This window comes from Manacus vitellinus, unplaced genomic scaffold (genome assembly GCF_001715985.3).
Source record: "Manacus vitellinus isolate BGI_N305 unplaced genomic scaffold, ASM171598v3 scaffold_2_pilon, whole genome shotgun sequence".
Classification (NCBI taxonomy): Eukaryota; Metazoa; Chordata; class Aves; order Passeriformes; family Pipridae; genus Manacus; species Manacus vitellinus.
The window spans coordinates 5,949,278-5,976,608 of NW_021940208.1; the positions used below are offsets into that span (position 1 = coordinate 5,949,278).

The 27,331-nt window shown below is 40.9% G+C and overlaps 1 protein-coding gene across 6 annotated transcripts in view; it reads left to right on the forward strand.

Moving 5' to 3' along the window:
* Positions 1–416: 416 nt before the first annotated feature.
* FAT3 (FAT atypical cadherin 3) overlaps positions 417–27,331 on the forward strand; it is a 327,771-nt gene continuing 300,856 nt past the window's right edge. For all 6 annotated transcript variants that reach the window (XM_018071264.2, XM_018071265.2, XM_018071267.2 and 3 more), the window contains exons 1-2: positions 417–781; positions 21,917–25,228. In XM_018071264.2, the coding sequence (XP_017926753.2) occupies positions 21,934–25,228 (3,295 nt within the window). In that variant the 5' untranslated portion in view covers positions 417–781; positions 21,917–21,933. The remainder of the gene's footprint in view (positions 782–21,916; positions 25,229–27,331) is intronic.

Consider the following 27,331-nt stretch of genomic DNA (forward strand, 5'->3'; position numbering starts at 1 on the left):
AGACATCAAGGCTTCTGCTTGCATCGCTGGGAAGCAGTCGCGGCGGTTCCCACCCGCTCCCCCTTTCAGAAATTAGCCAACTCTTTTTTATTTTATTTTTTTTTAAAGTCTGGCAGTTCTTCTTGAATTAACAGCTCCTTTCTTTTCATTTTCCTTCCTCTTTCTTTTTTTTCCTCTTTGCGGACGGCTGTTTTTTTATTATTTGAATTGTTTTCCTCTCCTTTCTGCAAAGCTGCAAAAGCTCTGCTTTGAAAACTGCTGCCCCAGAGTGCAGTTGCTTAGCTGTCCTGTCAGCATTGTTCTAATGCTCATTCCATATGTATGTCACATAGGAGCAGTACCCTCCTCCTCTCCCTTCCCCCATCCATGCATTTGATTTTTTTTCCCCTAAAGATTGAAATTTTTTTCTTATTTTTCCCAAGGAGCTTGCAAACAGGGAAATTCAAACTGAATGCTTCTCTGTTGTGGTTACTTATACAGCCGAGACCACATTTCTCTTAGAAAAAGTGTTTGCTCTGTTCCTTCTTTTCTCCACTCCCTCTTTTTCTTCCCTATAAGCACAAAGGTTTTAAAAACTAAGATCTATAGTTCTTTTTGCTTTTTTTTGCGTTACCGTGACAGCATGTATCTCTGTTGCTGAAGAATGAAGCAGGCAGGCTGGAGGTTTTTTATGTTCAATGCTTTTGGGACCACTAAAAAGAAGTCCACAGAGAAATACGTACAGCAACTGTGCCGACTGAGTTTCTCATCACTGTTAACTGTCACTTATTCTGACTAAAAGGTAAGGGATTCTTTAGTATTTTTTTAAAGTCTTTGTGCATTGTTTGTGCATTGTCTTTTGACATGTGCAACTCACTGGCTCAGGAGAGAGATGGGTTGTAAAGATTTTTGTGTTAAGGTAGTATAGGTCACCCAAGCAAAGCTCTTTGCATCCACAGGAGAAAAAAAATCTTGTTTCTTGGAATTGTTTCCCTTTTCATCTCAGATGGTTCCCTCAGCTTAGCTCGCTACTGATTGAGACGTAAAGCTGGGGCATTATCGCTGCTGCTTATCTTTTCTGGTCCTCTTTCTCTACCTAGGAAGTACACGCACCCAGTTTGTGTGTGCGTGCGCATATGTGGGGCAGAGCATATCCCCTTTGCATAGGAAATACTTGGCAACATGCATATTCTCCTCTTTTACTGTGACTAAATGTCTTCAAGCACTCTTCACAAGGTAAGAATGCCTTAGTTCAGCACACTGCAGCTTATGCCTGTTTAAAATTATTACTTGGATTACAATGCATACTGTGGAAAGTTATTAGTTTCCACAGAGACCAATTTAATTGGGGGGTATGTGTGCAGCGGTTCTGTTTTGTGCTTTCCATACACTGCTTATGGGGGAGTATGAAATGTTATTTTCTTCTTAATTCTTGGGAAGGGTGAAGTTTACACTGTCTGTTAGGCAGAGCAAATGAAGTTATAGCTGAAATCGATTAAAGCTGTGGAGAAGCATAGCCTTACAAGGCTCTTCAACTTAGCCTGAGAGTCAGAAGATAGTTCATTAAAATATTTTTTGCGCTCCATTGTAATATGCAAAATTATAAGCAGAAAGGCATCTTCACCAAGCAGAAGTAGCAGCAAATGATGCCTGGGCTGGATCATTATATTATTTATGTGTTAGAAACCTGTTTAATCCACAACCTTGGTGCGCTCTGCTTTTTTTGTGCGTGTGCTGGATGCATCTTGCAACAGCCTCTTAGTTCAAGAGGGCATTGTTTTATGAAATGTGTTAATGTGTTTCTGCTTTGCAGGCAGGAGAAGTGCTCTCTGTGACTGTCCTTTAGCTGTGACACAATCCGTTATTTGCTATTTTGGACAAAGCTGTTTTTTAGGGCTTGCTTTGCTTTCTTTTGCAGATATTGTGTTCTTACTTCTTAGCAGTTAGTTCTCTGCATAGAAAATGCATCTTAAGGGTACTCATTTCTCATGCTTTGCAATGATCAGTAGCTGAGACAGTTCAGCGACCTCATTTAATGGTATTGCTTTACCTGGAATGTTGCATTTGCTTATTTGAATAACCAGGAATACCACCAAGTATGTAATTACTTTTAAAACAATCTAAAAATACAAAATGTGAAGAAAGAGAGAAGTCCTGTCTGCAGGCATTAATTTCTTTCTTTACTGTAGCTGTTTGTAATGTCATTTCAAAATCAGATATTTCCTAACTCATGTTCTGTAATTCTATTTTCCCGTGATTGTTGCTTTCTATTAGCACTGAGAAAACAGTCATTTAGATAACAGGTTTTCATTGACATCCTTTTTATATTATAGAAAGGAAGAAGCAGTAATAAGTTAAATTGGCATCTGCTAATTATGCTGAATACAGATTGTGAGCTCTTCAAGTCGTCCTTTGCCTTAATGCTGTTAGCATATTTTAGCACTGGCAACCAAAGGAAAGAAACTGGAATGTTCCTGCTTGGGTTTTTTTAGGCGGGGGGGAAAGATAAAAGATTACTTGTGAAGAAATGTGAAGTTTTGGGGTTTTTTAATGTTTGTATGCTTGTTGTGAACAGAAGAGCATCACACGCAGTTTCATAGCACTTGGTAAAACTGAGATCCCTGAGAAACTGACCTGTCTGGTGATCACTAGAATTTATTTTGAGCCTTGGAGATAAAGCTGTTGTTGTCCAATATAAAAGTTTGGGCAGAAAAAAGTTTGAGTGTTTGTAGCCACAACTACCTGATTCTTTTGGATCTCTGAGAACTAACTAAAAATACAACTGTATTCTGAACTTAGCTGTGGTTCTTCATACTGTATTGCAATTTTGCTCACCTCATCTGAAAACTAGGAGTCTTGGGCTTCCAGGGAAGCAGAAAAGCTGTGCTTCTGCCCAGATGTGCTCGGTTCTGCGTCGTGCGTTTTCCCTGTGCAGCAGTATCCCTGCCTGGCCGTGGCACTCAGCCCAGTCTCGGAGAAGGAGCAGCTCAGGTTGGGATGGCTTTGCCAGGGGACACGCTCCATCCAGCGCCTGGCCGCTGGCAGCGGCAGTACGACACGGGAGCGGGGGCCGTGGGTCAGCCACTAGAGGGGAGGCGAGAGCTGCGTTATCCCAGTGTCTGACTCCACGGAGGGGAGTACCCGGTACGGGATCGCCTACACATGGGCTCGCACTGAGCAGTGGATATAGCCAACCTAATCTAGATCCTCAGGATGCTGGGAACATCCAGCGGTGCTCGCGTGGGGCATAGCATGGACCGATAGAGGTGCTCTTCCCAAGGAACATCCAGCTTCTGGAGCGAATTGTGTCGTGAGACAAGTTTAGATGCAGCAGAAACGTGGCCCACGCTTTGTCTGTGCTGGGCAGGTCTGTGGTTTTCTGCATGTGGATCTGCCCAAGCGCCGCTGTGCACAACCTTCCTCTCACCTGGCTTAAGCCTGGAGAAAAGAGACTGAGGGGAGACCCTGTAGAGTCTACAGCTTCCTCATGAGAGGAAGCGGAGGGCCAGGCACAAATCTCTTGTCTGTGGTGACCAGTAACAAGACCCAAGGGAATGGCCTCAAGTTGTGTCAGGGGAAGTGTAGGTTGGATATTAGGAAGAGGTACTTCACACAGAGGGTGGTTGGGCACCGTAACAGGCTCCCAAGGGAAGTGGTCACAGCCTGACAGAGTTCAAGAAATGTTTGGACAACTCTGTCAGGCACATGGTGTGGCTCTTGGGACTGTCCTGTGCAGGGCCAAGAGCTGGACTCAGTGATCCTTGTGAGTTCCTTCCAACTCAGAATATTAAATGATTCTATGATTTTTACCAGTAATGATGATTTGGCACATAGATTTACCATAAGTTGTTTCATTCTTCTGTAGAGGGTAGGTATCTTGAACTTAAAGCATTGCTCTCCTTGATGGGAATGAGCACACTGGGAAATGGCCTGTGTGGAGAGGTGCAGGGCTGAGTGGAAATAGGAGAGCTCCCAGCCAGTGAGACCTCCAGGTCAAGGTGAGGTTGCTTGGGGATGGATGGGCAGTGCAGGAACTGTGTGCTTTGCATATTGCTGTGGTGTGTCATGGCAGTGCTGTACCTCTTGTCTTCATATGAGCCTAATCTTGCTAAAAGTCGTGTCAGAATCTTTTTAATAAGACATTATGATTTTGGCTTTAATTTGGGGTTTTCTTGCTCTCTTACTCGCATGTGTGAAATGCAAAGCATATTTAATGAGTGAATACTTCAAATGCTTCCAAATTAATTAAAAACAGTTCCACATCTGGAATAAATCCAGTACCTTTCATGGATGGCTTCAACTTCACGGTTTTTCTCTCTTGTGAGAAGCCCTGTGAATATTCCCTTGCAGATGCTTGTGAAAGCTGGAGTAGCAGAATCCAGGCTTATTTTACAAAAGAAAGAGATCTGAAACCCACAGAGATCAATGGGATCTTGGCCTTTATTCCAGCAGACTTTGGATAAGACCTAATAATATATATATAATTATACAATATGATAGGTCTGCTCGGTCAGGTATTTTCAGGGTACCCTGTCATGAAGGTAACTGTGCAAATCTTGATTAAAATTTGTTGTTTTTTGTGGTTCAACTGCTGTTTAAATTCATGTGGATTCAGTGGGGCTTGAATTAGGCACCACAAACAAAAAAAGTGTTTTTATAATGAGAGTTTTTTTTTTTCTTCTGCCTCCTCTGTTCCCAGAAATAAAAAAATGATCTGTTTTTTTGCTATGGGAATGTTGTGATTTAAACTGACACAACTAAGTGACCTAAAGATAGGCTTATTGCTTAGATAAAAAATGCAGGGTTGGGTTGTTTGAACTGCATTAGCATCAGAATAAGAAATGGCAGGGCAAGTTGACCAAGGTGGCCCTGCAGAACTGGGGAGGGTTGTTCTCTGGAAAACCTCTGAGCTGGGAATTCTTTTCTAAACCATAAATAAATAAATCTGTGTCCTGAACACTTAATGAATACAGAAGTCTGGGCAACTTTAGGCTGTTGGGGATATTTTACAAACCCACATGATGCTTTTTTTGTTAATATTGTCGATTTCCATTTTCCCCCCTAATATTTCCATTTCAAGGTGAGGGTTTTCTTCTACTTGCTTTATTTATGCTGAAGGTGCTGAGGATAATGTTTTTGCCAACACTTTTCTGTAAAACCGCTGTTAAGTCTCACATCAGTTTCACTATGTGTTGCACCAAAATGCTGCCCCTGAAACTTCGGATCTTGGAGCTACAGATTGGGATTGCAGGCAGTTTAATTCTTCAAGTACCTTGTCTTTGGAGTTGTCCTTTGGCTGCTTGGGCTGGATCCTCTGAGGATTCCAATAAAATTATCTTGCAGGGATCCTACTATGAATGCATATACAGCTTTTCCCGGGGATCTCAGTGTGTTTTACAGACCACAACTAATTGAACCTCATGACATTCATGGCAGGCAGATAAGCATGAACCACAGTAAGTAAGCTAAAACAGAAAGAGGTGAAGAGCTCAAGTTTCCCATGGTAGTGAACAGTGACATTACTGTTGGATTGAGCTATAGATGCCATGTACCTCTGAAAATGAGGCTGCTGGTGAGTTGACTGGAAAAGATACTCTTTTGGTAGTGAATTTTGTGGAGGGAGTTAATATCCGTGGTTTTGCATCCAGCGCCAGCCGGTTAGAAATCGAATTAGTTCAAAACCCCGTCAACATTTCCTTATGAGTCTGCATAAGCAGCATTATCTTGGGAAGTTATTGAAATGTCCCCTTGCCCTACTAAACTGGACTTTTCAGAATTAACCTACCTTAGTTGGAATTATAACTTTTTGAGTATCATTTTACATTAAGCAGAAAGTGCCCGACAAAGGTGCACCAGCTCTTACAATACTGGCAGGTTTTGACCACTGCTGGATTCTGACTTCATTGGTGTGGTTTTCTAGTAATTGCGTCTCTGTTAGGCTTTTGGGAGGGGAATGATACTCTTAAGATTACTGTTGTCATGGCTGTTGGTCATAGGCAAAATACAAAACCAGTGCTGATAAAGTGAATGATGAGCTGGCCATACAGTAAAATGGAGTGGGAATGAGGAATTTCACTCGCTTAACTGCTTTCAGTGCACAATTGCTTCAAGTGCAAGAGTACAAGACAATGCCTTTAGAAAATAAAGGTTTTAACCAGTTTGGTAACTCATTTTTGAAACTATAGAGGGTGTTCAGAGAAAGCAATCTAAAGAGAGATCTATGGGACCATCATATAATTATGGTGCTATAAGCCAGATTTGCAGGTGTACCCGATACATCACAGATATTCCCATTAAGGCATGCTGTATAACTGGGATATACTGAAAAGAGAGAGAGAAAAGGAGTAGTGAGAGAAAGCTATGGCCCTAATTTCTGTGGCCTTCTAAGAAAACATTTTAGGCATAGAAGCAAGTTAAAAAGGTTAATTGGGCAGGATCAGTTACTGTGTTGTGTGAAAGTGAGCTTTGGAGCTTAAGAGAAAGCCGCAGACAAAGCAGTGAGGTGTTCCAGGAGATAAAGCTGTTTGTGGTGTTGAAAAATTAGGATCATCCCCACACAATCTGGAAGAGGGGAGGTTTAAGAAAAATGATGGGATTTACTGAAAATGTGAATGTTCTTTCAGTGATACAAGACCCCCCAAAGCGGTGTGGGTGGAAAGAGGAGGGCAGACAAGTTGCCCTTAGTTAATGGCTACAGCAGGAAAGGAGTAAAGTTTGTGGAAACGGAAGAGACAAGGCACAAAAGAGGAGGTAGCATGAAGATGATGGAGCCTTTTTTACCAAATCAGCATACCTGAAAGCATTCAAGATAGCAACAGAGTTCTATGACTGTATGTGTCGTCAGGCAAGAACTGGCAGTCAGGTTATTCTAGTACTTGGCTGTCTTTGCCTGAGGCCACACTGGAAATACTGTGTGTAGCTCAGCCTATCTACTTATATAAAGGGTGTTACAGTAATGGAAAAGAATGAGCCAAAGGGAATGTAAAGGTCACAAAGATTACAGGGGCATCTGAAGAAGCAGGGATGTTGAGATATGTGCTCCTATAAACTGTCACACATACTGGAAGGGAGGAATACTAAAGTTCATCCTCATGACGTCCACATGGCAGAGTGGTTGAACCTGCTGGAACTGCTTTATATTCAGTTGGAGGGAATCGACTGCCACAGAAATCAGGAGAATAATTGAATGCTTGCTGAATTTGAGCCTAAAACCCAGGGGTTTGGCACAATGATTTAAGTGCTAACACCAAAAAGCAGGAGTTAATTTTGCATCGGCTTCCTTGCTATAGACCTGCTTGTCTTCCTAGGAAACATCCCTGACTACGAGCTGTTGATATTGAAGCACAAGTATTAATTTTTGAATTAATTTTAATAATGTGGGCATGAGTCAGTATGCATCAGTGCTTTTAGTGCCAGTGAAATGGATTTCAGACCAACAGGCTCTGGAGAAGAACACAGTTTCAGTATTTCTCTTATTGCACATTTAAGTGCAATTTGCAGAGAAGTTGGAGCAAAGGACAGCATTTCTGCTTCATTTGTGACTGGTTATGCAGTTTAATTAGTGCCCACCATTACCAAACAACTTCCATGAAGGTGAATCCGGGCTTAGAGAAATCTCCAACTCTGCAGAGGAACTCTGTAACTAGATGCTGAGAAGGGGCGGTTCATACACAGCAAACAAAAGGGCCCTTTGTGTGAAAGTAGCTTGTTAGCTTTTTGTTTTTAAGCTGTAGCATGTCTAAGTGATCAGGGTGTCACACACTAATAAACTAGCCAGTCCCTCTGGAATAGACATTCTCGGTGGTGATTTAGAAGGTGCATTTATACAGTAGTCTCCAACTTCATTACTACGCTGTTTCCTTGGATACTGAACATTTTGCATATAATTACAAGAGGGATGTTAACAATATTTCATGGTTCTAATGTTTTTAATAAAAGTTTTTCATATTACTCTCTTTTTCCTTTAATATTCTATGTCAGAGAGGAAGAACAAAAGGAAATTATTCTGGTCAGCTAATTTGCCCAACTTCTTTTGAGCCAAGAACAGGTTTTATTTCTTGAAGTGTGGAAATACTGTGTGCTATTTCAGGAATTATGTCACTGAATGGGTTGTAAATAGGAATTGAAGTGCTACTATTCATTGTAACATCAAATTCACACTGTTTGGGAACAACCTTACAATAGTAAAGAAAAAGCTGTTTGAATGCTGGGCAGTAAACAAAATTTGTTATGGGTGTGAAAGCATTTAAATACTTCATGTGCCTATTTAAGACTTGGGTATTTTGATAGTGTTCAGTATGTTTCTCTAAGGTACTTTCTGCTCTTTACACACCATCTTGGTTGCCTCAACTCCGGCTGTTGTTTAACAAACAGTTTGAGCTGCCATGGACATGGAAAGGATCCCTCCTGCCTGCCCCAGGCACCCGTTCCCATCTCCCTCCCTCCCTTTTGTTCACAGGCATATTTGCAATAGGGCAGCTCAATCCACACTGAGAACAAAATCAACAAAAAACTAAAAATAAAAAAAAAAAAAGAAAAACCAAAAAGACCCAACAAACAAAGACAGGAGAAAAGGGGAGGGTTGAGCCTGGGACAGCTGCTTTGGTGGCCACGGTGGCTTATTGTGCCGTAAAGTGATCACCAAGCTGTGGTATGAAAGGATTATGCCTGAATATATTTTGGTTTAGTTGTGCAGACTGTCTGTAACTCTTGGAAAAAAGCTGTTAGAAGCATCAAGCTGTAGTGCCCAGTGATGCACCGCATGCTGTGACCCTTCGCTGATCCTGCATGAGAGTGTAAAGCTCTGTGTGTGTTACCTCCATGGCTTTCAGCACATCTGCTTGTTTCACTGCTTGCAGAAGATGCTTTTATGTGCAGTTGAGGAATGTCTGTTTGAGAGCAATATTTTTGCATGTCAAAAAAAGAATTAATGCTTTCGTGTTCTTTGAGACCTCACTGGACCTTGGGATGTCCCCTAGAAACACAGCAACAAAGATTTAAGCTCTGAAATGTCTGTATCTATCACAGACTGTGTAGTTATATGATGTATGAGGGCAGCTGAGCATGATGAAATGAGCTGTACGTGTGTGTGTGTGTGCACCCCCCCCCACTCACACTAGAAGTGTGCTCACTTACTGGAAGCTGTTTCTAGGTTCAAAACGTTGTTAGTGTTTTTAGTGCTAAAACAACTACTTTATATTCCTACTCACGCTTTTACTTCAGAGAAACAATATATTGTATAGTTCATTTAATAAAATAAAAGCATTTTTCCAAAAGCCACAGAATACAGAATTTAATACAGTAGCATTTGAAGATAAATTCTAGGGATGCATGTGAGATGGCTCTTTTACAATATACTCAGTTTTATTGCAGTCCTCACGGTGGCTTTCATATGCCAAAAGCTATTGGCAGTCTTTTCTTATCAAAGCTGTATAGAACTGTATTATATACACAGACATTTTGTCCTTATTCATAATAGTTTCAGAAGTGAGACATGCTTCTTTTTCCCCCTTTCTCTGTGCATTTGTAATATTGCTACGTTGGCTTTAGTAAGCTGATGCATTGCTATTTTTTAACTCTCACTCTTTTTTTCACTGTATATTTTCATCTTAAAAGTACATAGGAAACAGGAAAAGTTATTCCTGATGATTTCAATCTTTGGCATGATGCTTTCTGAAACAACAATTTATTTATTTTTTGTTTTACCTTTCTGGAGATTTGCAGGAGTCGGGTTGAAATGGCAGCTGACTTTCAGTCAGTGCATGGTTGAGCGTGAGGAAGAGCTATATGCAAATAGTACCTTGCTATTCATTTTCAACTGAGGTCAAATTCAGCAGCAGCGAGCCTCACTAGGCATGAGCTAAGTTGTTATTTAGGCTGGAGTCCTTTTTATTTTAGCTGAGCAGCTTTCCCCTTCTCTTGTCAGAATAAAAAGGGTAAGCAAATGGTGAGCATGTGGCTAGGAGCCATGTGGCATTAGTTTGCTTCTGCAGGATGCTCTAAGAGGGAACATCCACGTGCCTTTGCCTAGGGCAGCTCCTGGGATCTGCACATCATCACAGCACGTTTTCCACAAGGCAGAAGCGATGGAGCACTTTAGCACAGCCACACCTGGGTTTTAAGAGTTCTGGTGGGATGGTACGGGGTTGCCAGCACTGCTTCTTCCCCTCCTGGTGTACAAACAGAAGATGTAGAGCCAGTGACTTTCTGTGTTTCGGGGACAAGTGATCTGCTCCATTTATTGGCAAGTGCTAGGTTGGATGTTCAGCATTGTGTGATGTGAGGTGGCCACCCTGCCAGCAACTTCTCTGCTTGTCAAAGTGTGTAAGGGACAGGGTGGCTCCATTAGGAAGATTTACCCACTGGGTCTGTAGGGAGTTGGGGTGGCACCACCACAGTGTGGGTTCCCAGCAGGCAGGGAGAAGTCCAGACCGAGGAGACTGACAGCAAACTGATGTCAAGGAGATAGATGTGATGAATACGTGGTCACAGGGCCTGGGCGTGACTCTGCCTTGCATGTTTCAGTGATTTACCCAAACAAGTGTTTGGCTTGCTTGTGGTTTCTGCCCAGGATTTGAGAGGGCAGGCTTTGCAACTTGACATTTTGCTGCAAATGATCCTAACTTCAGGAGATGGCGAAGGGTGAGGCATTAAGATGCAGCTGTTCTTCCTAGTGGCTGCCATTGTCAACAACATAATGGAGTCATAACACTGTTGTTAGTGTTGTCTTTGCTGTTATCATTATTATCATTATTATTATTATTACCTCTGCCTTACTACCTTAACTTTCCAAGATCTAGATGTAATTTTGAAGAACCTAAACTCCTGACCTGTGAATAAATGATGAATTTTAAATGGTAGCCACTACAGTGATGTTTAGAAACAGGATTGTATGACCCTCTGTTCTAGAAATTTAGGCCAGTAATGCTGGTAAGTATTGCTTTGTAGGGAAATATTCCTGCCTTAGATTGTATAGATACTAAGGGCAGCATAGCAAGGCAGTGAGAGCTGTCAACTGGAGCGTGTATGTGGGGCATCTGCTATGTAACCTGGAGCTAGGGGCTTGAGATGCTGTGCCTGTTTCCAAATCTGGACATGGGCTGTGTCTGCACTTACCTGACCTTCAGGTATGCACGAAAATCAGGAGCCTTAAGGGAAGCTCTGTCGGGAAAGGTGGAGGCCCATTGCTGTTGAAGCCTTTCTAACAGCCAGTGGGCGTGGGTGCTTTAGAGAAGTCCGGTACCCATAAGGATTTCAGGAAGTGGATAGCAGACTGCTGTGGAGTTCTTCCTGCTTCCCAGTGTTGCTGGTGGTAAGACTTTCCATGAAACCTGGGATGCTGTGCTTATTTAAAGTGCCTTTCATGAAGAAAGGGCAGACCGTAGCTCTGTAAGGCTGTTTCCCCTGGTTTTCCATGCAGAACTCCTGTAGATATTTGAGGTACATGCTTCTCCTGAGGGAAGCATGGAGCTCTGTTAGCAAAGAGACTTGAAAGAAAATCCAGCTTCCTTCTTTTTTTAATTTTGTGTGATTTTGACATATGAAACTGGCTCATAAATGAATATATACTCTTTCTGAGGTTCTGCCTCTAATGCCACATATTTTAAAGGAACTTTTCCAAGCTGAATATCAAAACTCTGTATTAGGAGATACCTCATTTAATCTAGCATATGCTGATTGCCATGAAGATATTTTCAACAGATACTCTGCCATAGTGTCTGTTATTCTTCAGGACATAAAATAACTGCTGGACTGTAGATGACTGTGTGAGTAACTGGCGGCTTATGGGTAACCTCTTTTCTGGCACAGAAATAATGGGTTGTTTGTTCCTCCAGTCAAAGTCCTGATGTGTTTTGATGTTTCTGATTTACATTTTTAGCACTGTTCCTGATACCATTCAGTGTTCTGGGAACGGTCTTTAAACTTGGTGTTTATTTTGGAGCATTGGTTTTCCAGCAAACAAATATGTGATTAGCAATTAATGGTTTTGCTATAAATAAACAAAAACGAGCAGTTCAGCTTTAAATAGTGATGTCTGCTCTGTGGAGCTTTTAATTGGCCTGTGCTTGCAAAGTTGAACCTTTCCAAACACACAACAGGCTTTGAGGGACTCCCAGCTGTGGTGACTGAACTGACCGAGTTGGAAAGCTGAAGCTGTGGTGGTTTGCGTTAATGTATGGGTAGCTAAAAAGTGGTTATCATCTCGAATATCTGTGCATGAGCTGAACACTGGAGGGGGGAAGAATTGTGGTTTCAGTATGGGTAGCGTGTTTGAATGTGGGGGGAGTTTCAACATGCGGAAGATTTCCAGTACTGTGCCTTTCCCTTGGCAGCTGCTTGCTGGGGTGTGGGTAGGTGGTGGAGGTGGCACCAGACAGGGTACCAGAGGTTCCTCTTTGCAACCAAGGCAGATCTGTCTCTCTGAGTGCCACAAGCACTCCCTTGTGTGCACTGAAAATAGCATGTTGTTACATCCCCTTCAAAATAATTGGATTTAGCACCTTGTATGAATTTGGGTATTTCTAATGTGGATAGTGGTCCAAGGCCAGCTTTGTTGGAGAGCTTTCCTCCTTGCAGTGATTGGGCCTTAACAGATGGGCTGGAAAGGAAATTTCTGGGTTTCTGTCAGAACTGCTAGGTTTAAAGCTGACTCCATCTACTTTTTTGTTTCCCAGATGATATATGCAGTGTGTGTTCCACTTATCTGAGAGAACGTGAGATTTATTTGAACTGATGTAGCTGTGTGTTGCTTCTTACTTAGGTTAACCAACTACTATGAGCTGGATGTAACTTTAAAAAGTAATGGCAATAGCCCTTTCTCTAAACACTGCCAGTTTGAGCAAATGGCAACCTTTCTGGCTTTTTTGCAGGAAAATTCGGAAAGTAGCAACTATTTATCAATTATCCTTTTGGGTTTTTCTTCGTTTCTTTTTTTTTTAATGAACACTTGTGGGCTTACGGTTCGTCCAAGTTTTCAGAGGCTCCTTCATCAGAGAGCCATCGGGAAGCAGTTTTTGGGGAGCTGGCTTTCAGAAGAGTGGTTGCTCTGCAGTGTCTAGAAGTCAGGCCCACATAGATGTCTGAGATTGGTTGTAGACAACTCCAACGTGTTGATCCAGAAGCAGCTCCATGTTATGCCTGCAACACAGCAGCAAGTGCCAGCACCCTGCAGATTCCCACCCTATTGAAAGAAAAATGTTCACTGCTAAATCTAGGTTTTGTTCTCAAATCTCAAGCTTGTTGAGAATCTCAATCAAAATATTTGCTCCTTGCACTTCCATCATGATCACTGTCTATTGCTGTATGTCAGAGCTCTCTTGAAGAGAAATACCATTGCAAAACCAATAATACAGTTCCTAGCCTCAAGAAACAATTTTTTCTTTCTTTCTTCCCCTCTAGAATAATAAGATTTAGGTATTTCTCAAATGGTTGTTCTGTTTAATTGTGGGTTCTGTTTTGTTTTTCTCTTAATGGCACCTGGATGCATCCATATGTCTTTTTTGGCATGGAGTAAAATGCTTTATCCCACAATCCCTTTGTAAAGTCTTTACTGGGCTGTCATTATTTTGATTTGGCATCTCATAATCATAGAATCATGGAATGGTTTGGGTTGGAAGGGACCTTTAAATAATCTAGTCCAACCTGACAGTCTTTTCCCCTAATCTTCATTTTATGTTGTGTGTTTTACATGGAGCTGTCAACTGCAAAGACGCTTTTGTATATGCGTCCCTTTTTTCAATCACCCTCCATTTGCCCATATATTTGCCTAGACTTGAACACACATAAAGGTCTGGACCATTTGAGCTGCCCTACCTCCACACACTGAGTTCTGAGGAAGATATATAGTATTTTTTTCCTCTGAGAGTAACAGCTTACTGCAGTCCTTATACCTACATACCTATTATGGCGCTGGAAACAGTAGTTGTAAATCTCATAGACTTCTTTCTTGCTATAAACTATATCCAGATAGTTTATATAAGCCTATGCAAGCTGTCAGAAGGAGTATGTGCAGTATCCCAAACACAGAGCAGACTGGAGGCAGCAACTGGCAGAGACTGGGACTAGCAGGAGTGAGTTTGCAGGAAAACAACCATGGAAGAGAGTGCAGGGTAGGAACTGACCCTTGTGTGGGAAATGTGGAAGATGCTCTTTTGGCTGCAGGAACATCACATTCACATTGGTGCTGCACTGCAGCTCTCAAAGTGCTTATTTCATTACCGTGTTTCACCAGGTATATTAAAAAGCTGAGATTCAGATTGCTCTAGGGTTTTGTACAAAAGACTCTCTGGTCTCAGTTGTATCTATTACTTGCATTACAATAAGGAGAAAGTTTGCAAAGAGCCCAGTTGAATCACTGCTCAAGTCCCACTGTATGCAGTTGGAAAGTACTCCATGGCAGGCTGTGGTCCTGGTCCTTAGCAGCCTGTGGATGTGTGAGCAGAGCTCTTGCCCCTGAGGATCAGAGGTGCAGCTCGGTAAAGAGCTGGCTGTCTGCAGGGGATCGAAATTGATGTGTGGTGAAGGGAGAACTGGGGAAAGACCCGCAGTGAGAGGAATGGGACTCACCAGTGCTGGATTTTTGATGTTGACATTGCACCTTGAAAGGGCTTTCAAGCCAGGACGCCTTGGATTTATGAGTGAAACATTAGGGGAAAAAAAGAAGGCCAAATAAGCAAGAAATAGTACCCTTAAGTGTATTTCGTAAGGAAGCCCCCATGAAAATAACTGGCTCATTTTGAAACTACCCCAAAGCGTCCCCATTTTACAGTGATTAAGAAGCAGGAGCCAGGGGGGATTTGAGATATACAAAGCATGAAAACTGGATATCAGCCTTTGTTTCCCTGGGGGCAGACCACCAACGGACAAGCTCAAATCCCTTGTAAGGTGGCTCACAGGAATTCACTTTTGACAGATCTCACATGGCGGCAAATTATTCCTCCCCTCTCCCCCCTACTATTTCCCCAAGCCACGTTTCATCCTCGAGGGGAAAGGGAGAGTTCAGCAGACCCTTTCCACCTTATCCTGGGGAAGACAAATGATGCCTGGCTCCTGCTTGCAAATGGAAGCATTTGCTGATGAACTGATACTTGACAAAAATTGGTGTTGTATGGAAAAAATCCCCAGCACCTGCTAGCAAAACAATGTTATTCATAACATATGGCTGGGTGGCTAAATCTTCACTTCCTAGGGACAGCCTGAATTACACTTGCTACATGCTGAGTGCCCTTTCTCCTGTGCAGAATGACATGCAGGCAGCGGGAGGATTTGCTGCTCTGAGAAAGGTTAGGATTTACAGCACTGTCTCTTGCAAGGGCTTACTCTGCAGAAATTATCATTTTGTCTTCATCTTCTCTTTTTGGGATAAACACATCATAATATAATCATATGTATGGAAAAGCAGATCTTTGTGCTCACTGGGGAACAGGTAGCTCCATGAATATATCCCCTGCTGTAAATCTGTCAGTGTTAGTAAGGTTTTTCCCCCTTCTGCCTATACTTGAACACACATCTTTAATTCAATTCTGTATAGCACAAATTCTAAATTCTTATTCTACATTCTGATTTCTTGTCCTGGCCAGTAAAGTGTTAGCCTTTCTCAGAATCACAGAATATGCAGAATTGGAAGGGACCCCCAAGTATCATTGAGTCTAGCTTCCGGCCCTGCACAGGACCATCCCCGAGAGTCATGCCATGTGTTTTCCTCACTGTGTGAATTATAGTTGCCTGGCAAGAGGAAGTGTTGTTTAAACGTGGTTTTATCCCTTATTCACTATTCATTTAACAACATGCTAGTGATATTGCTTGTGTAATGAGAGGAGAGTACGAAATCCATGTCTGTCTCTAGTCTGTGCCTGAGCTTTGCTGGTAGATCGACACCTTGGTCTTTAAACTCTTAAACTGGTATCTTCCATGTACCTAAAGATTCATTTCCATGAGTTTGGAAGAGTTTTCAGTAGTTCTGTGCTATGGAAGAGACTGCTTCTGAGAGAGAGCACTGACGTGCGTCGACTTTCATCTCCTGGTTGCAATATTGCCAACAGATTATGAAAAACATTTTTTTCTATCACTGAGGCATCTTGATGGAAGCCTTAAATAGGTAACAACTGCAAACCAGTCACAATGCTGTGCAGTCTTCATTGCACCCTTTTTGCAGGTCCTCATGACCTGATCATGCAGAAGTTTTTGTGTAGTCAAATTGCTGTTGCTGATAGAAAAGAGCACTGAAAATACAAGGTTTCATGCAGCTGCATGGATTTGCCTCTGTGACAAGCTTATAGGTTTTGTGTTTTGATGATTAGACTGGAAGAGTAGATTGGCTGCTGTCAATGCTGGGTGTTGATATTTGAGTAAAAGGGAAGAGTTACTTGCAAGATTGAGGTCACTCTCAAAGAAAACAAGAGCTTTCTTTTCAAAGAAATCAAGCCCTGCTGCAGGTGCATGACTTCACTACTTACACATGCCTCACGTGCATGTGATGTTGTTGTTTTTCTGCCTCCTAAAAAGGTACTTTTATATTTTCAAATATACCTCATTTGCTGTAAAGCTGCTTATTCAATTGAATTTAAATAGCTACATTTTGAAAGAGAAATGTGACTACTCCCAAGAAAGCAGTGGCAATTTCAAATTGTAGTATTTTTCCATACTGTGAGGTTACCAGTCCTGTCCTGTGGGAGGAGGCACCCTCCCTTTCCCAGCTTCTCCAAGAGAAATATTAATCAAGGTGAAAACCTTTAAGTCAAGGTTTCTTGACCCCTTTTTTTCCTCATACACACAGATGCATAAATACTTTGACTCTCAGAAGTTTATCATTTGAAGTTGAGAAACTGTTTTTCCTTCTCACAGCCCAGAGGACCTGCTCCATAAGAGGTTCTTTGGATTCTTCACCCTTCATTGGGTGAAGCTGGAAGTTAAAGCACAGATTGGTTTCTTTGCTCTTCTCTTTCAAAGGACCTGTAGTAATTCTGAAGTAGTTGGCTATTATTAGCTAGTCACATTGCCTGAATTAATTTACCTAATGGTCAACTGGAAAAATTCTTATGAGGTATAATTGGACTTGGATGGAAAGTAGGGAGAGAGGACAAAGCTCTTTTTTTTTTCCTATTCTGGCCTGCTAAAAACTTATTCCTCCTGCTTGTTGAAGAAGTTTACCTGCTGTATTTCTTATATTCTGTAAAAGACCTTATGGCTTGTATTTATCCAAGAGCTATATGCATTGTTTTCTTTTTCATGTATTTTATGGTGTGGAGATTTTTGGAATTAGAAGAATTAGCCTAGGGAGAAGGAATCAAACAAAGGATCACATAGCACTTGTTTCATATCTGTGCACTGAGTTAGAGCCACGTTTTTGGTGTGCAGGAATCCTGGCAGTTGCTGGGACTTGAGTCTTCCTTCTCGGTCTCCTGGGGTGTTACGTTTGGATACAGCCCAGACTGGAGACTGCCAGAGCCAAGATGAGAAAAAGGAGTGATGCTCCTACCTCTCTCAATTCCTCTAAGGAACACCAGCCACCTACAAGTCCCTGCAGCTATTCTGCAAGGTTTGGGTCATGTAGTTCAAGGAGCAAAGGAAAATTACTTGAGTGGTGACCTGAATTTGAAATTATAGAGTTCTGCATGATGTTCAGGTTTATTTTAAAGAGTATTAAAATCAAGATACACTGTTCTATTTTTCCATTTCTTCATTCCCACATCAAGACCAGACTATTAATGAGAGCTAGAGTGGAAAGATTATGAACTCCACAAGATAACTTGTGTTACCTTTTCACCTCCTTGGGTAGTTAAAAGGAGTTATTTTTCTTTAATCTCTGCTCTTGTTATAGAGCAGTTTTCTTCTCTCGGAAAACATTGTCCTTGTCCTTTTCCTTTTCCTTTCCTTACTTTTTTCCCCTCTTTCTGTTTTTCTTCATAGTAACCATGTTGAGCAGTACCAGGGGATTTTTTTTTTTGGTAACTCCTGCCCAAACGTTTTAAAATCAAGCAGAAGTAATCACAACCTTTCTCTTCACTTGAAACCATAACATTTTTTGACAAGAAGTGCCTTTAAAGAAATGCCTCTTAATTTACAGCGGGTTGCTTTGTACTTTGTTTCTGTAACCTATCTCATTACATTTCCTGTGTGTTAAGTATGTATGTGTTATGAGCTCTTAAAAACAAATATCCCAGAAGAAAGGAATTTAGTAAATGAACAAAACATTCTTGGGTAGTCCAAGTGGCAGTTTAATAGCTCATCCGTCAGAACTTTCATAAAATATAATGATGATAACCATATAAATATATGGATAGATGAATAAGTTCAATGAGGAGATTGCTACAACTCTGCATACCACATCTGAAATGAAATCAAACTCTGAAAGTGCTGCCTGATGTGAAGGTCCAATTTTTCCAGTGCCAACCATGAAATTCTACCTAAAAATAGAAAACCGTGTTTCTGTGTCTGCATGTGTATACATAACTAAAACATGCATACAATAACACATGTATACAAATGTTGTTTCTAGGTGGAATTTACTGTTTCAGGACTGATCTTGATTGCACTGACCCTCTAAAACCCTAGACTATTGACATGACTGGATTTGCAGCAGTATATTTGAGATTAGGTCTTAGTCCTGGCTTTCTCTGAAAATAAAAAGATAAATGGAATAGGAGTGTAAGGTTGCCTGGGATATACATAACTTTTTCATTAAGTTCACCTAGTCACAGAGCTTTGTAAATATCTACTTCGATGCCCATCTGTCGCGGCAGAGTTTGTAACCTTGAGTGTGGCAAACCTGAAAGGAAAGTTTTAAATAATTTTTTTTGTTGTGATGAATTTTGCAGGGAAACTGATTTCCAGTTATGGTGGACTTGGAAACTCGATGTTGATGACCATGAAAGATGGAGGGAAATCAGCTCATGCTGAACTATGGACAGGAGAAACTAGACCACCAAATGAGACATAAATAGGATAAGACAATTCAGTTCCTTACTCCAAAGAATAAGAAAATTAATTCATTCAGTGAAGTTGCTGAACTGTTGTGATAAAAGTCTAAGTGCTCATAGGAAACATAACATCAGTCTCTGTTGTAAGCCAGCAAAAATTCACTTGCTCTTAGCAGTGGGGAGAGGCTGCTATTGTAGTATAGATGAAGGATGCTGAAGTGCTCTTGGTGAAAGGCAGAGATACAGTGATTTGTCTGTTGAGTGTTTCGATAATGGCACATCACAGAAGAGGTCCAGCCCTTTATTTTTTCATGAGTTGTATCTCTCTCATTAGAATTTCTCGTTCCTGTTGCCTAGCTTTTCTTTGGCAGCGTACTGTATATTGTACATATATATATATATATAAAATATAGCCAGCATCATCTTCCACACTAGTCTGAAGCAGCAACTTTAAGTGTCAGTACTCAAAGTGATCACATAAAGCCCCATGAAAATGAGGGACTTTGATATTTTCGCACTGGTGGATTAAATTGATGAATGATTGTTGTGCTTAGAAATAAGATGCTACTGCTGATCTTTTAGCTGAATGAAATGGCAAAAACAATAAAATAATATTTCCCAGCTGAACTAGAAAAATTCCATCCTGGGTCTCCTGGGGGTCAACCTGAGCACAGAGAGAGCATGGGGAGACCTGGTCTCTCATGTATCCAAAGCATACTGGAAAATTGTGCCTTTTTGATGTATAAACTATATGGGACACGATGTTAATCATAGGACTCCCATGATATGTACACAATAATTGAGTGGGCGTATTCAGAAAAGGAACTGCCACATGGAGTTCTGTGGGGATTTGCCTGCTACTGGGGAATGTAAGTTCATTAGGTGATACTCTTACTCTTCTTAAAGAGTTTTTTTTTTTTGTTGGTTGGTTGGTTGTTTTTTTGTTGGTTTTTTTTTTTAATAGAAAATAAAATGAAAAGGAAACAAAGCAGGGGGGGAGAATGTGTAAATGCATGTGAAAATAAGTGTATTGAAATATGAGTGCATTGACAAACACTTGGGAGAATTGATCAAACTGATCAATTTGTTAAGCAATGGGTTATAGACTGTGGGATGAGGAAGCCAGGCGTTATGTGTGGACATTACAACATCAGTGCAATACATTGATCGTCGTTGGTACTAAAACTGCAGTAATCATTCCATTATATTGGAGGTGACAACTAACATGAATTCATATTCCAGAACTTGCATGCAATTTGTAAGTCTCCTTGGGGATGTTGAAATCATGTTGGAAGTTTAAATTAACCTCTGCCGTTATCAGCAGCTTTTCCCTTTCCTTTTTCATTCTGTATTCTAGCTTGGAGAAAACTACGTTTTCAAGCAGCTTTTAAATGACAATGAGAACAACGTGTGTCTGCAGTGGGTCTTTCAATAACTGCCTTTTAAAATTGATTTTTATGATTTTCACAAGTAGCAGTGTATGTACTCTGTAACAAAGAAACTTATTCACACTGCCTCACTGTGAGCACCTGCCTAGTTTCCTCAGGCTCCTTTCCTCTCCTTTCAGTGGGAAGCGATTAGCAGGACCTGACTCCCAGCTTCTGCAGCACCCTCCAGCAGCCAGTGTCTCCACTTACTCTGTCTCCGTTTAACCTTGCAATTTAAATCCTTGGTGCAAGGCGCTGGGGCTGTTCCACAACAGCACTGTGTGGAGGAACTCCAAGTCTTACCCACATGCTGCTTATTAATTGCAGTTGAATATTTACATTTATAATGAGCCTTTTGAAATCAGTAGGAAGGCGCTCAGTGCTTTGAAATGGCTTGAGTGTGGCAGACCGGGTTAAGACAGACCAATGGTGATGGAGATGTGTGCTTTATTTGTAGCCAAATTCTGCTGTGGGTTACCAAAGTGAAATGTGCTGTAAGCTGGAATTCAGTCCATCTGAGGAAGGATCATTTACACCTTTACTGGTCGAGGTGGCCCGTTGGCAGCAGGACAGACAGTAGGTGGGAACGGGTCTTCAGCTTTCTTTGGTTGGGATGGTAGTGGTACCCAGCATTTATTGGACTTACAGAAAAAAAAATGTTCGTCCGTGCCCTCATTTAGGGTATGTTAGCCAGTGCATTCGGTGACCATAATCACAGGTGCGTTGGGCTACATATGCAAGAGCAGCATTACGTACGGGCTATCTCAGATGTGCTGTTTTCTTAACCTGAATCTTCACCTGGAAGCTTCATTGAGCAGTTTTATTTTCTTCGTTGTATTTTGCCTGTTTTCAATATCTGGATATGTGTTTGCATGTGTATATGTATATGTGTATGCAATTGCATTTAATTAGCTATAATTCTTCCTTAATTTTGGTTTTTCTGAAGGTATCTGTATTTAAAGCAATGGCTGCATAGTGACTTTTTTATTCTACTTGTTCTTAATGGCTCAAATTTCATCAAACATTCGTAGCTTCCCATAAAAAAAAAGGGTAACATTTGACAGGCGACTTACATATGAAAATCCTGTCTCCTTTCCAAACATTAGGACTGAAAACGAGTTCTCCAATATGCTCTGAAAACAAAACAAATAAATTTAGGCTTAATTGGAGCTTCTGATAAATAAAAACCATAATTTCTGTATGTGTTTCATCCTTTTCTATAAACTTAAATGTGTGTGTCTGATTCAAATTTTTTTTCACTCTGATTATTCTGAATTGTGTGCATATGTGTATAGATATGATAGGGTCTCACAGAGGTTTTTTATGTTAAAGAAGTGTACATACGTACATACATGTAGTTAAATATATGTGCATGTATGTGTACATACATGCATATATACTGTGCACACATGTGTAAAAATAACCAAAACTGGTTTGGTTGTATATGTGTGTATAGTGCTCTCTCTTTCTATTATGTTTTCCATAAATGTATGGTGAATAAATATTTTTATTTTAATTATAAATTTACACTCACTTCACAGTACAGGTTTTATCTCTTGATCAACTAGTTCCTGTTTTCTCTCTCTGCCACAGGGTGAAAGAATGATGTGATGGAGGTGAATATGGGCCGCTGGTCAGGCTCACGACTACCTCTGTCATGCCTTACCCTTCTGATTGTCAAGTTCCTGGCCTCCATTTGCCAGGTAGTTCACGGGACCGCCCCGCTTGGCTTTCACTTCACACATTCCACTTACAATGCTACAGTGTACGAGAATTCTGCAGCCAGGACCTATGTCAACAGTCAGACGAGAATGGGCATTACCTTGGCTGACCTCTCATGGGATATCAAGTACAGGATAGTGTCTGGTGATGATGAGGGTTTTTTTAAAGCAGAGGAAGTCATCATTGCTGACTTTTGCTTCCTCAGAATAAGGACTAAAGGTGGGAATTCTGCTATATTGAACAGAGAAATCCAGGACAACTATTTATTGATGGTAAAAGGGTCTGTCAGAGGAGAGGACTTGGAAGCATGGACAAAAGTGAACATCCAGGTTTTGGATATGAATGACCTAAGACCTTTGTTTTCACCAACCACTTACTCCGTCACGATAGCAGAAAGCACTCCTCTAAGGACTAGCATTGCACAGGTGACCGCAACAGATGCGGATATTGGGTCCAATGGTGAATTTTATTATTACTTCAAAAATAAAGTTGATCTCTTCTCAGTTCATCCTACGAGTGGTGTTATCTCCTTAAGTGGCCGGTTAAACTACGATGAGAAAAACAGATACGATCTTGAGATTTTGGCAGTGGACCGTGGGATGAAGCTTTATGGAAACAATGGTGTAAGCAGCACTGCCAAGCTTTATGTTCACATTGAACGTATCAATGAACATGCCCCAACAATAAACGTAGTAACCCATATTCCCTTCCCGTCAGACAAGGAACCTACCTATGCAGTTGTTAACATTGATGACCTAGATGAAGGAGCCAATGGAGAAATAGAATCTGTTTCTATTGTGGCTGGAGATCCACTAGAACAGTTCTTTCTGACTAAAGAAGGTAAATGGATGAATGAGTACAAAATCAAAGAGAGAAAGCCTATTGATTGGGACAGCTTCCCGTATGGTTACAACCTGACTCTCCAAGCAAAGGACAAAGGATCTCCTCAGAAATTTTCAGCGGTCAAACTAGTCCACATTGCTAGTCCCAAGAAAGAAAGTATCCCCATAAAGTTTGAAAAGGAAGCGTATGATGTTTTGATCAGTGAATTTTCACCTCCTGGAGTGGTGGTTGCAGTAGTTAAGCTGATGCCTGAGCCACAGGGTGTGGAATACAGAATACTTCCAAGTGAAGAAGCTGAGTATTTTAAGATCAATCCCAAGACAGGCCTTATTACTACTGCTCGTCCTTTGAAAATCATTGAGAAGGACCTCTATGAATTAGAAGTATATACGAGCAAAGGTGGTGATTTAAAAGCATGGGTTACTGTCAGGTTAGAAGATGCCAACGATCACACTCCGGAGTTCCAGCAGCTCTCCTACAGCTCATTTGTCAATGAAAGTGTCCCTGTGGGATCTAGCGTTTTGGCAGTTTCAGCAGTTGATAAAGACAGGGGAGAAAATGGATACATAACATACAGTATTGCCAGTCTGAACTCACTACCTTTTACAATAAACCAGTTTACAGGTGTTATCAGCACATCTGAAGAACTGGATTTTGAGTCCTCACCAGAAAGCTACAGGTTCATTGTGAGGGCTTCTGACTGGGGTTCTCCCTACCGCCATGAAAGTGAGGTGAATGTCACCATATACATAGGCAATGTCAATGATAACAAACCCCTCTTTGAAAAAGTAGCCTGTCAGGGAGTGATTTCTTCTGATTTTCCTGTTGGTGGTCACATCACTGCTGTTTCTGCAATAGACATAGATGAGTTAGAGCTGGTAAAGTACAAAATAATCTCTGGAAATGAACTTGGCATTTTTTACTTAAATCCAGACTCTGGTGTCCTGCAACTTAAAAAATCTCTAATTAATTCTGGCATAAAGAACAGCAATTTTGGTCTTAAGATAACAGCAACTGATGGAGAGAACTTTGCTGATGCTATGTTTGTTAATATTTCAGTAGTTCATGGCAAAGTGTCCTCAAAGACCTTTAGCTGTAGAGAAACCAGAGTTGCTCAGAAGCTAGCAGAAAAATTACTCAAAAAGGCAAAAGCAAATGTGAAGCTGAATTTGGAAGATGGTTTTCTCGATTTTTATTCAGTAAACAGGCAGGCACCACATTTCGACAAATCCTTCCCTACTGATGTAAGGGTTTCAGAGGATCTGCCAATTGGTGCCACCATCCTGAGGATAAAAGCCTACGATGCAGACTCGGGCTTTAATGGAAGAGTGCTTTATACAATTTCTGATGGTAATGTGGATAGTTGTTTCAACATTGACATGGAGATGGGAATACTTAATGTTCTCATGCCCTTGGACCGTGAAAAAAGAGAGCTCTATATTCTTAATATTACCATTTATGATTTAGGTCATCCACAGAAATCTGCATGGAGACTGTTGACTGTCACCGTGGAGGATGCAAATGATAACAAGCCTGTTTTTTTACAGGACAGTTACTCAGTTAATATTTTAGAAAGTACAAGTCTTGGTACAGAGATTATCCAGGTAGAAGCCAGGGATAAAGACCTGGGATCTAATGGTGAAGTAACTTACTCAGTACTGACGGACATCCAGCAATTTGCTATCAACAGTTCCACAGGAATGGTGTATGTGGCAGATCAGCTAGACCGGGAAGCAAAAGCAAACTACACACTGAAGATTGAGGCTAGGGACAAAGCAGAGAGTGGCCACCAGCAGTTTTCTGTTGTGCCGCTGAAGGTTTTTCTGGATGATGTTAACGATTGCTCTCCAACCTTTATACCATCCAACTACAATGTGAAGGTCCTTGAGGACCTGCCGGTTGGCACTGTCATAGCTTGGTTGGAAACTCATGATCCAGATCTGGGCTTGGGAGGCCAAGTCCGTTACTCGCTGGTGAATGATTACAATGGGAGGTTTGAGATAGACAAAGCGAGTGGCGCCATCCGCTTGAACAAAGAGCTCGATTATGAGAAGCAGCAGTTCTACAACCTGACCGTCCGCGCAAAGGACAAGGGACGCCCGGTTTCTCTCTCTTCTGTTTCTTTTGTGGAAGTTGAAGTGGTGGATGTTAACGAAAATCTTTATACCCCGTATTTTCCTGACTTTGCCGTCAATGGATCTGTAAAGGAAAACTCCCGCATTGGTACAAGTGTTTTGCAAGTTGTTGCTCGAGATGAGGACTCTGGAAGAGATGGAGAGATCCAGTATTCCATCAGGGATGGCAGTGGCCTGGGGAGATTCAGCATAGATGAAGAAACTGGTGAGTTTTGTTGGTAATTTTCATTTTTCTTCATAGAGGATTTTTGCAAAAGCAAAGCTGAGGCATAATTGTTTTCAACTCTTAACAAGAAGTTCAGTTCTTCTTATAGACAAGACAGAATTATAAATAAGCATTTTTCAGGTACAGCAATGACATGATTTAATTACCTGGGTACGCTTATCATTCTGTGGGTGTGAAATAATACATATTTCCTTTCAGCAGCTGTGTGATGACTCCATTTAGGAAACAGTGATAGTTGCAGAATAACTCGCTCTCAGTGACTGTATTATCTGTTGATCATTATAAATTACTCAGGTCACCTCCACAGAGTCACAACACTTGTGACTTTGAATCCAGTGTTAAACCCAATGAAAGGAAATAAGGAGCATGAAACAAGAACTGTTTTGTCCTAAAACCTCTTTGTGGTCTTGTTCTTGTTGTTGGGAGTCATTTTTTCATAAGAGTTAGACTGGAATGATATGTCATTCTTTGTAGCATGGTGTTTATCAGCACTGGTGTGCTTCTGTAAAGATAGAAATCAAGGGAAGGATTCATAACTGTAAATGAACTGTGCTAGCTTTCCTTTAGTGTTGGTAGTATTAAGAACCCTATTGGAAAATGTTGAAAATACTAAATATAAAAGTATAAGATATCTAGTAAAAAACGTAACATACTGGCTGCTTAAATGTCAGATGGTTGTTGTTAGTAATGGTGCGGCTGTGCACCACTAGAAGTAGTGAGGGAATTAGAAAATATTAGTCAACAGTTTCAAAAAATGTATTTAATATGTTAGGTCTGTGGGCTTACTGTGGTTTCAGCAGACTTTGAATGTCTTTTTCTAAAGCTTTTAATTGAGAATGTGGTATTAAACATAAGATTAAAATGTATGTTTTGGCAAATTCAAACTGTTTAATCAAATGTCAACTTTCTAAACTGAACATTATGAAAAACAGATGACATTACAAATGCTGTGGCTCGCATCTAAGCGTAAGCATAAGCAGTGAAAAATATTTTTATTCTATTTGTGTTAGAGTCTCTCTGCTACAGCTGTGCACAGATGAAGCAGTCAAAACCTTATGTCCAGAAACATCAAACTTGAGTGTCAGAAGCCAAGACGACATCTACCCCTAATTTCCAGGAATGTAAAGAACTCACATGTCCTACAGTAGTAATAGCAAGTAAAGGCATTCAGGCAACATTATTTAGGCAACTGAATATGGATTTCAATTTTAAGCTCCTGCATTTGAAAATTTTGTCCTACTGCTTATTGAGTAACATCAACTTGATCTAAATGGGTTCTTTATCAAGCAGTGGGAGGTTGATCCAAATGCTGCAGTACTGATTTGGAAATCTCAGGATTCAACATTTATTGAACTTATAGGAACTGGTAGGGTGAGTAACAGTGCATTTCACTCATTAGTAAAATAACCAGTTTTTTTATCCTATGCCTAGACTAGTAGAGGTGATAGCCAAGAATAAGTTAGGGCTCTCGTTCAGTAAAGGACAAATCATGTTTTGAAGTGCGTGGGAAGTGTACTCAATATTTTACATTAAACATATTTAGTTTTTTTCCCCAAAATTTAAATCTATTTTGTGAAGGGAAAAGAGTCGAAAACCTCCCAAGATGCAAATATTTGTCTACCTTTCACTCTTTCACAAGTGTTACATGAAAATGAACCAACCTGTGCTATTTCACTAAATTGTTCCAGAAGAGACTTGATAATCCAGCAGAACAAAAAGTTTCGGATTATTATTCTGTTTTCCCCAAATGTTCAATACACTGGAAGCCTTAGTAAAAGCAAATTAGAGAACACTTTGCAGAGTTGCAGCCAGGGCAATGTGGAGAGCAGGGCTTGGGGGCTCGGGAGTTACTCTAGGTCATTCTGTTGTAAGCTGAATGCAGAATTTGACCTTCTGTGTCAAATAGAACACAACATTAATACCCTGCAATTGAACTGGTGGCAACTTAAATGCTGCTGAATGATGAATCAGCTTTCTAGCTGTAGAAAAGGGCTCAAGTCACATATTGAATTAATTTATAAAGAGATAGCCGTTTATTTACTTCCAGCACAGTTCATTTGTCACTTTTAAACTGACCGACTC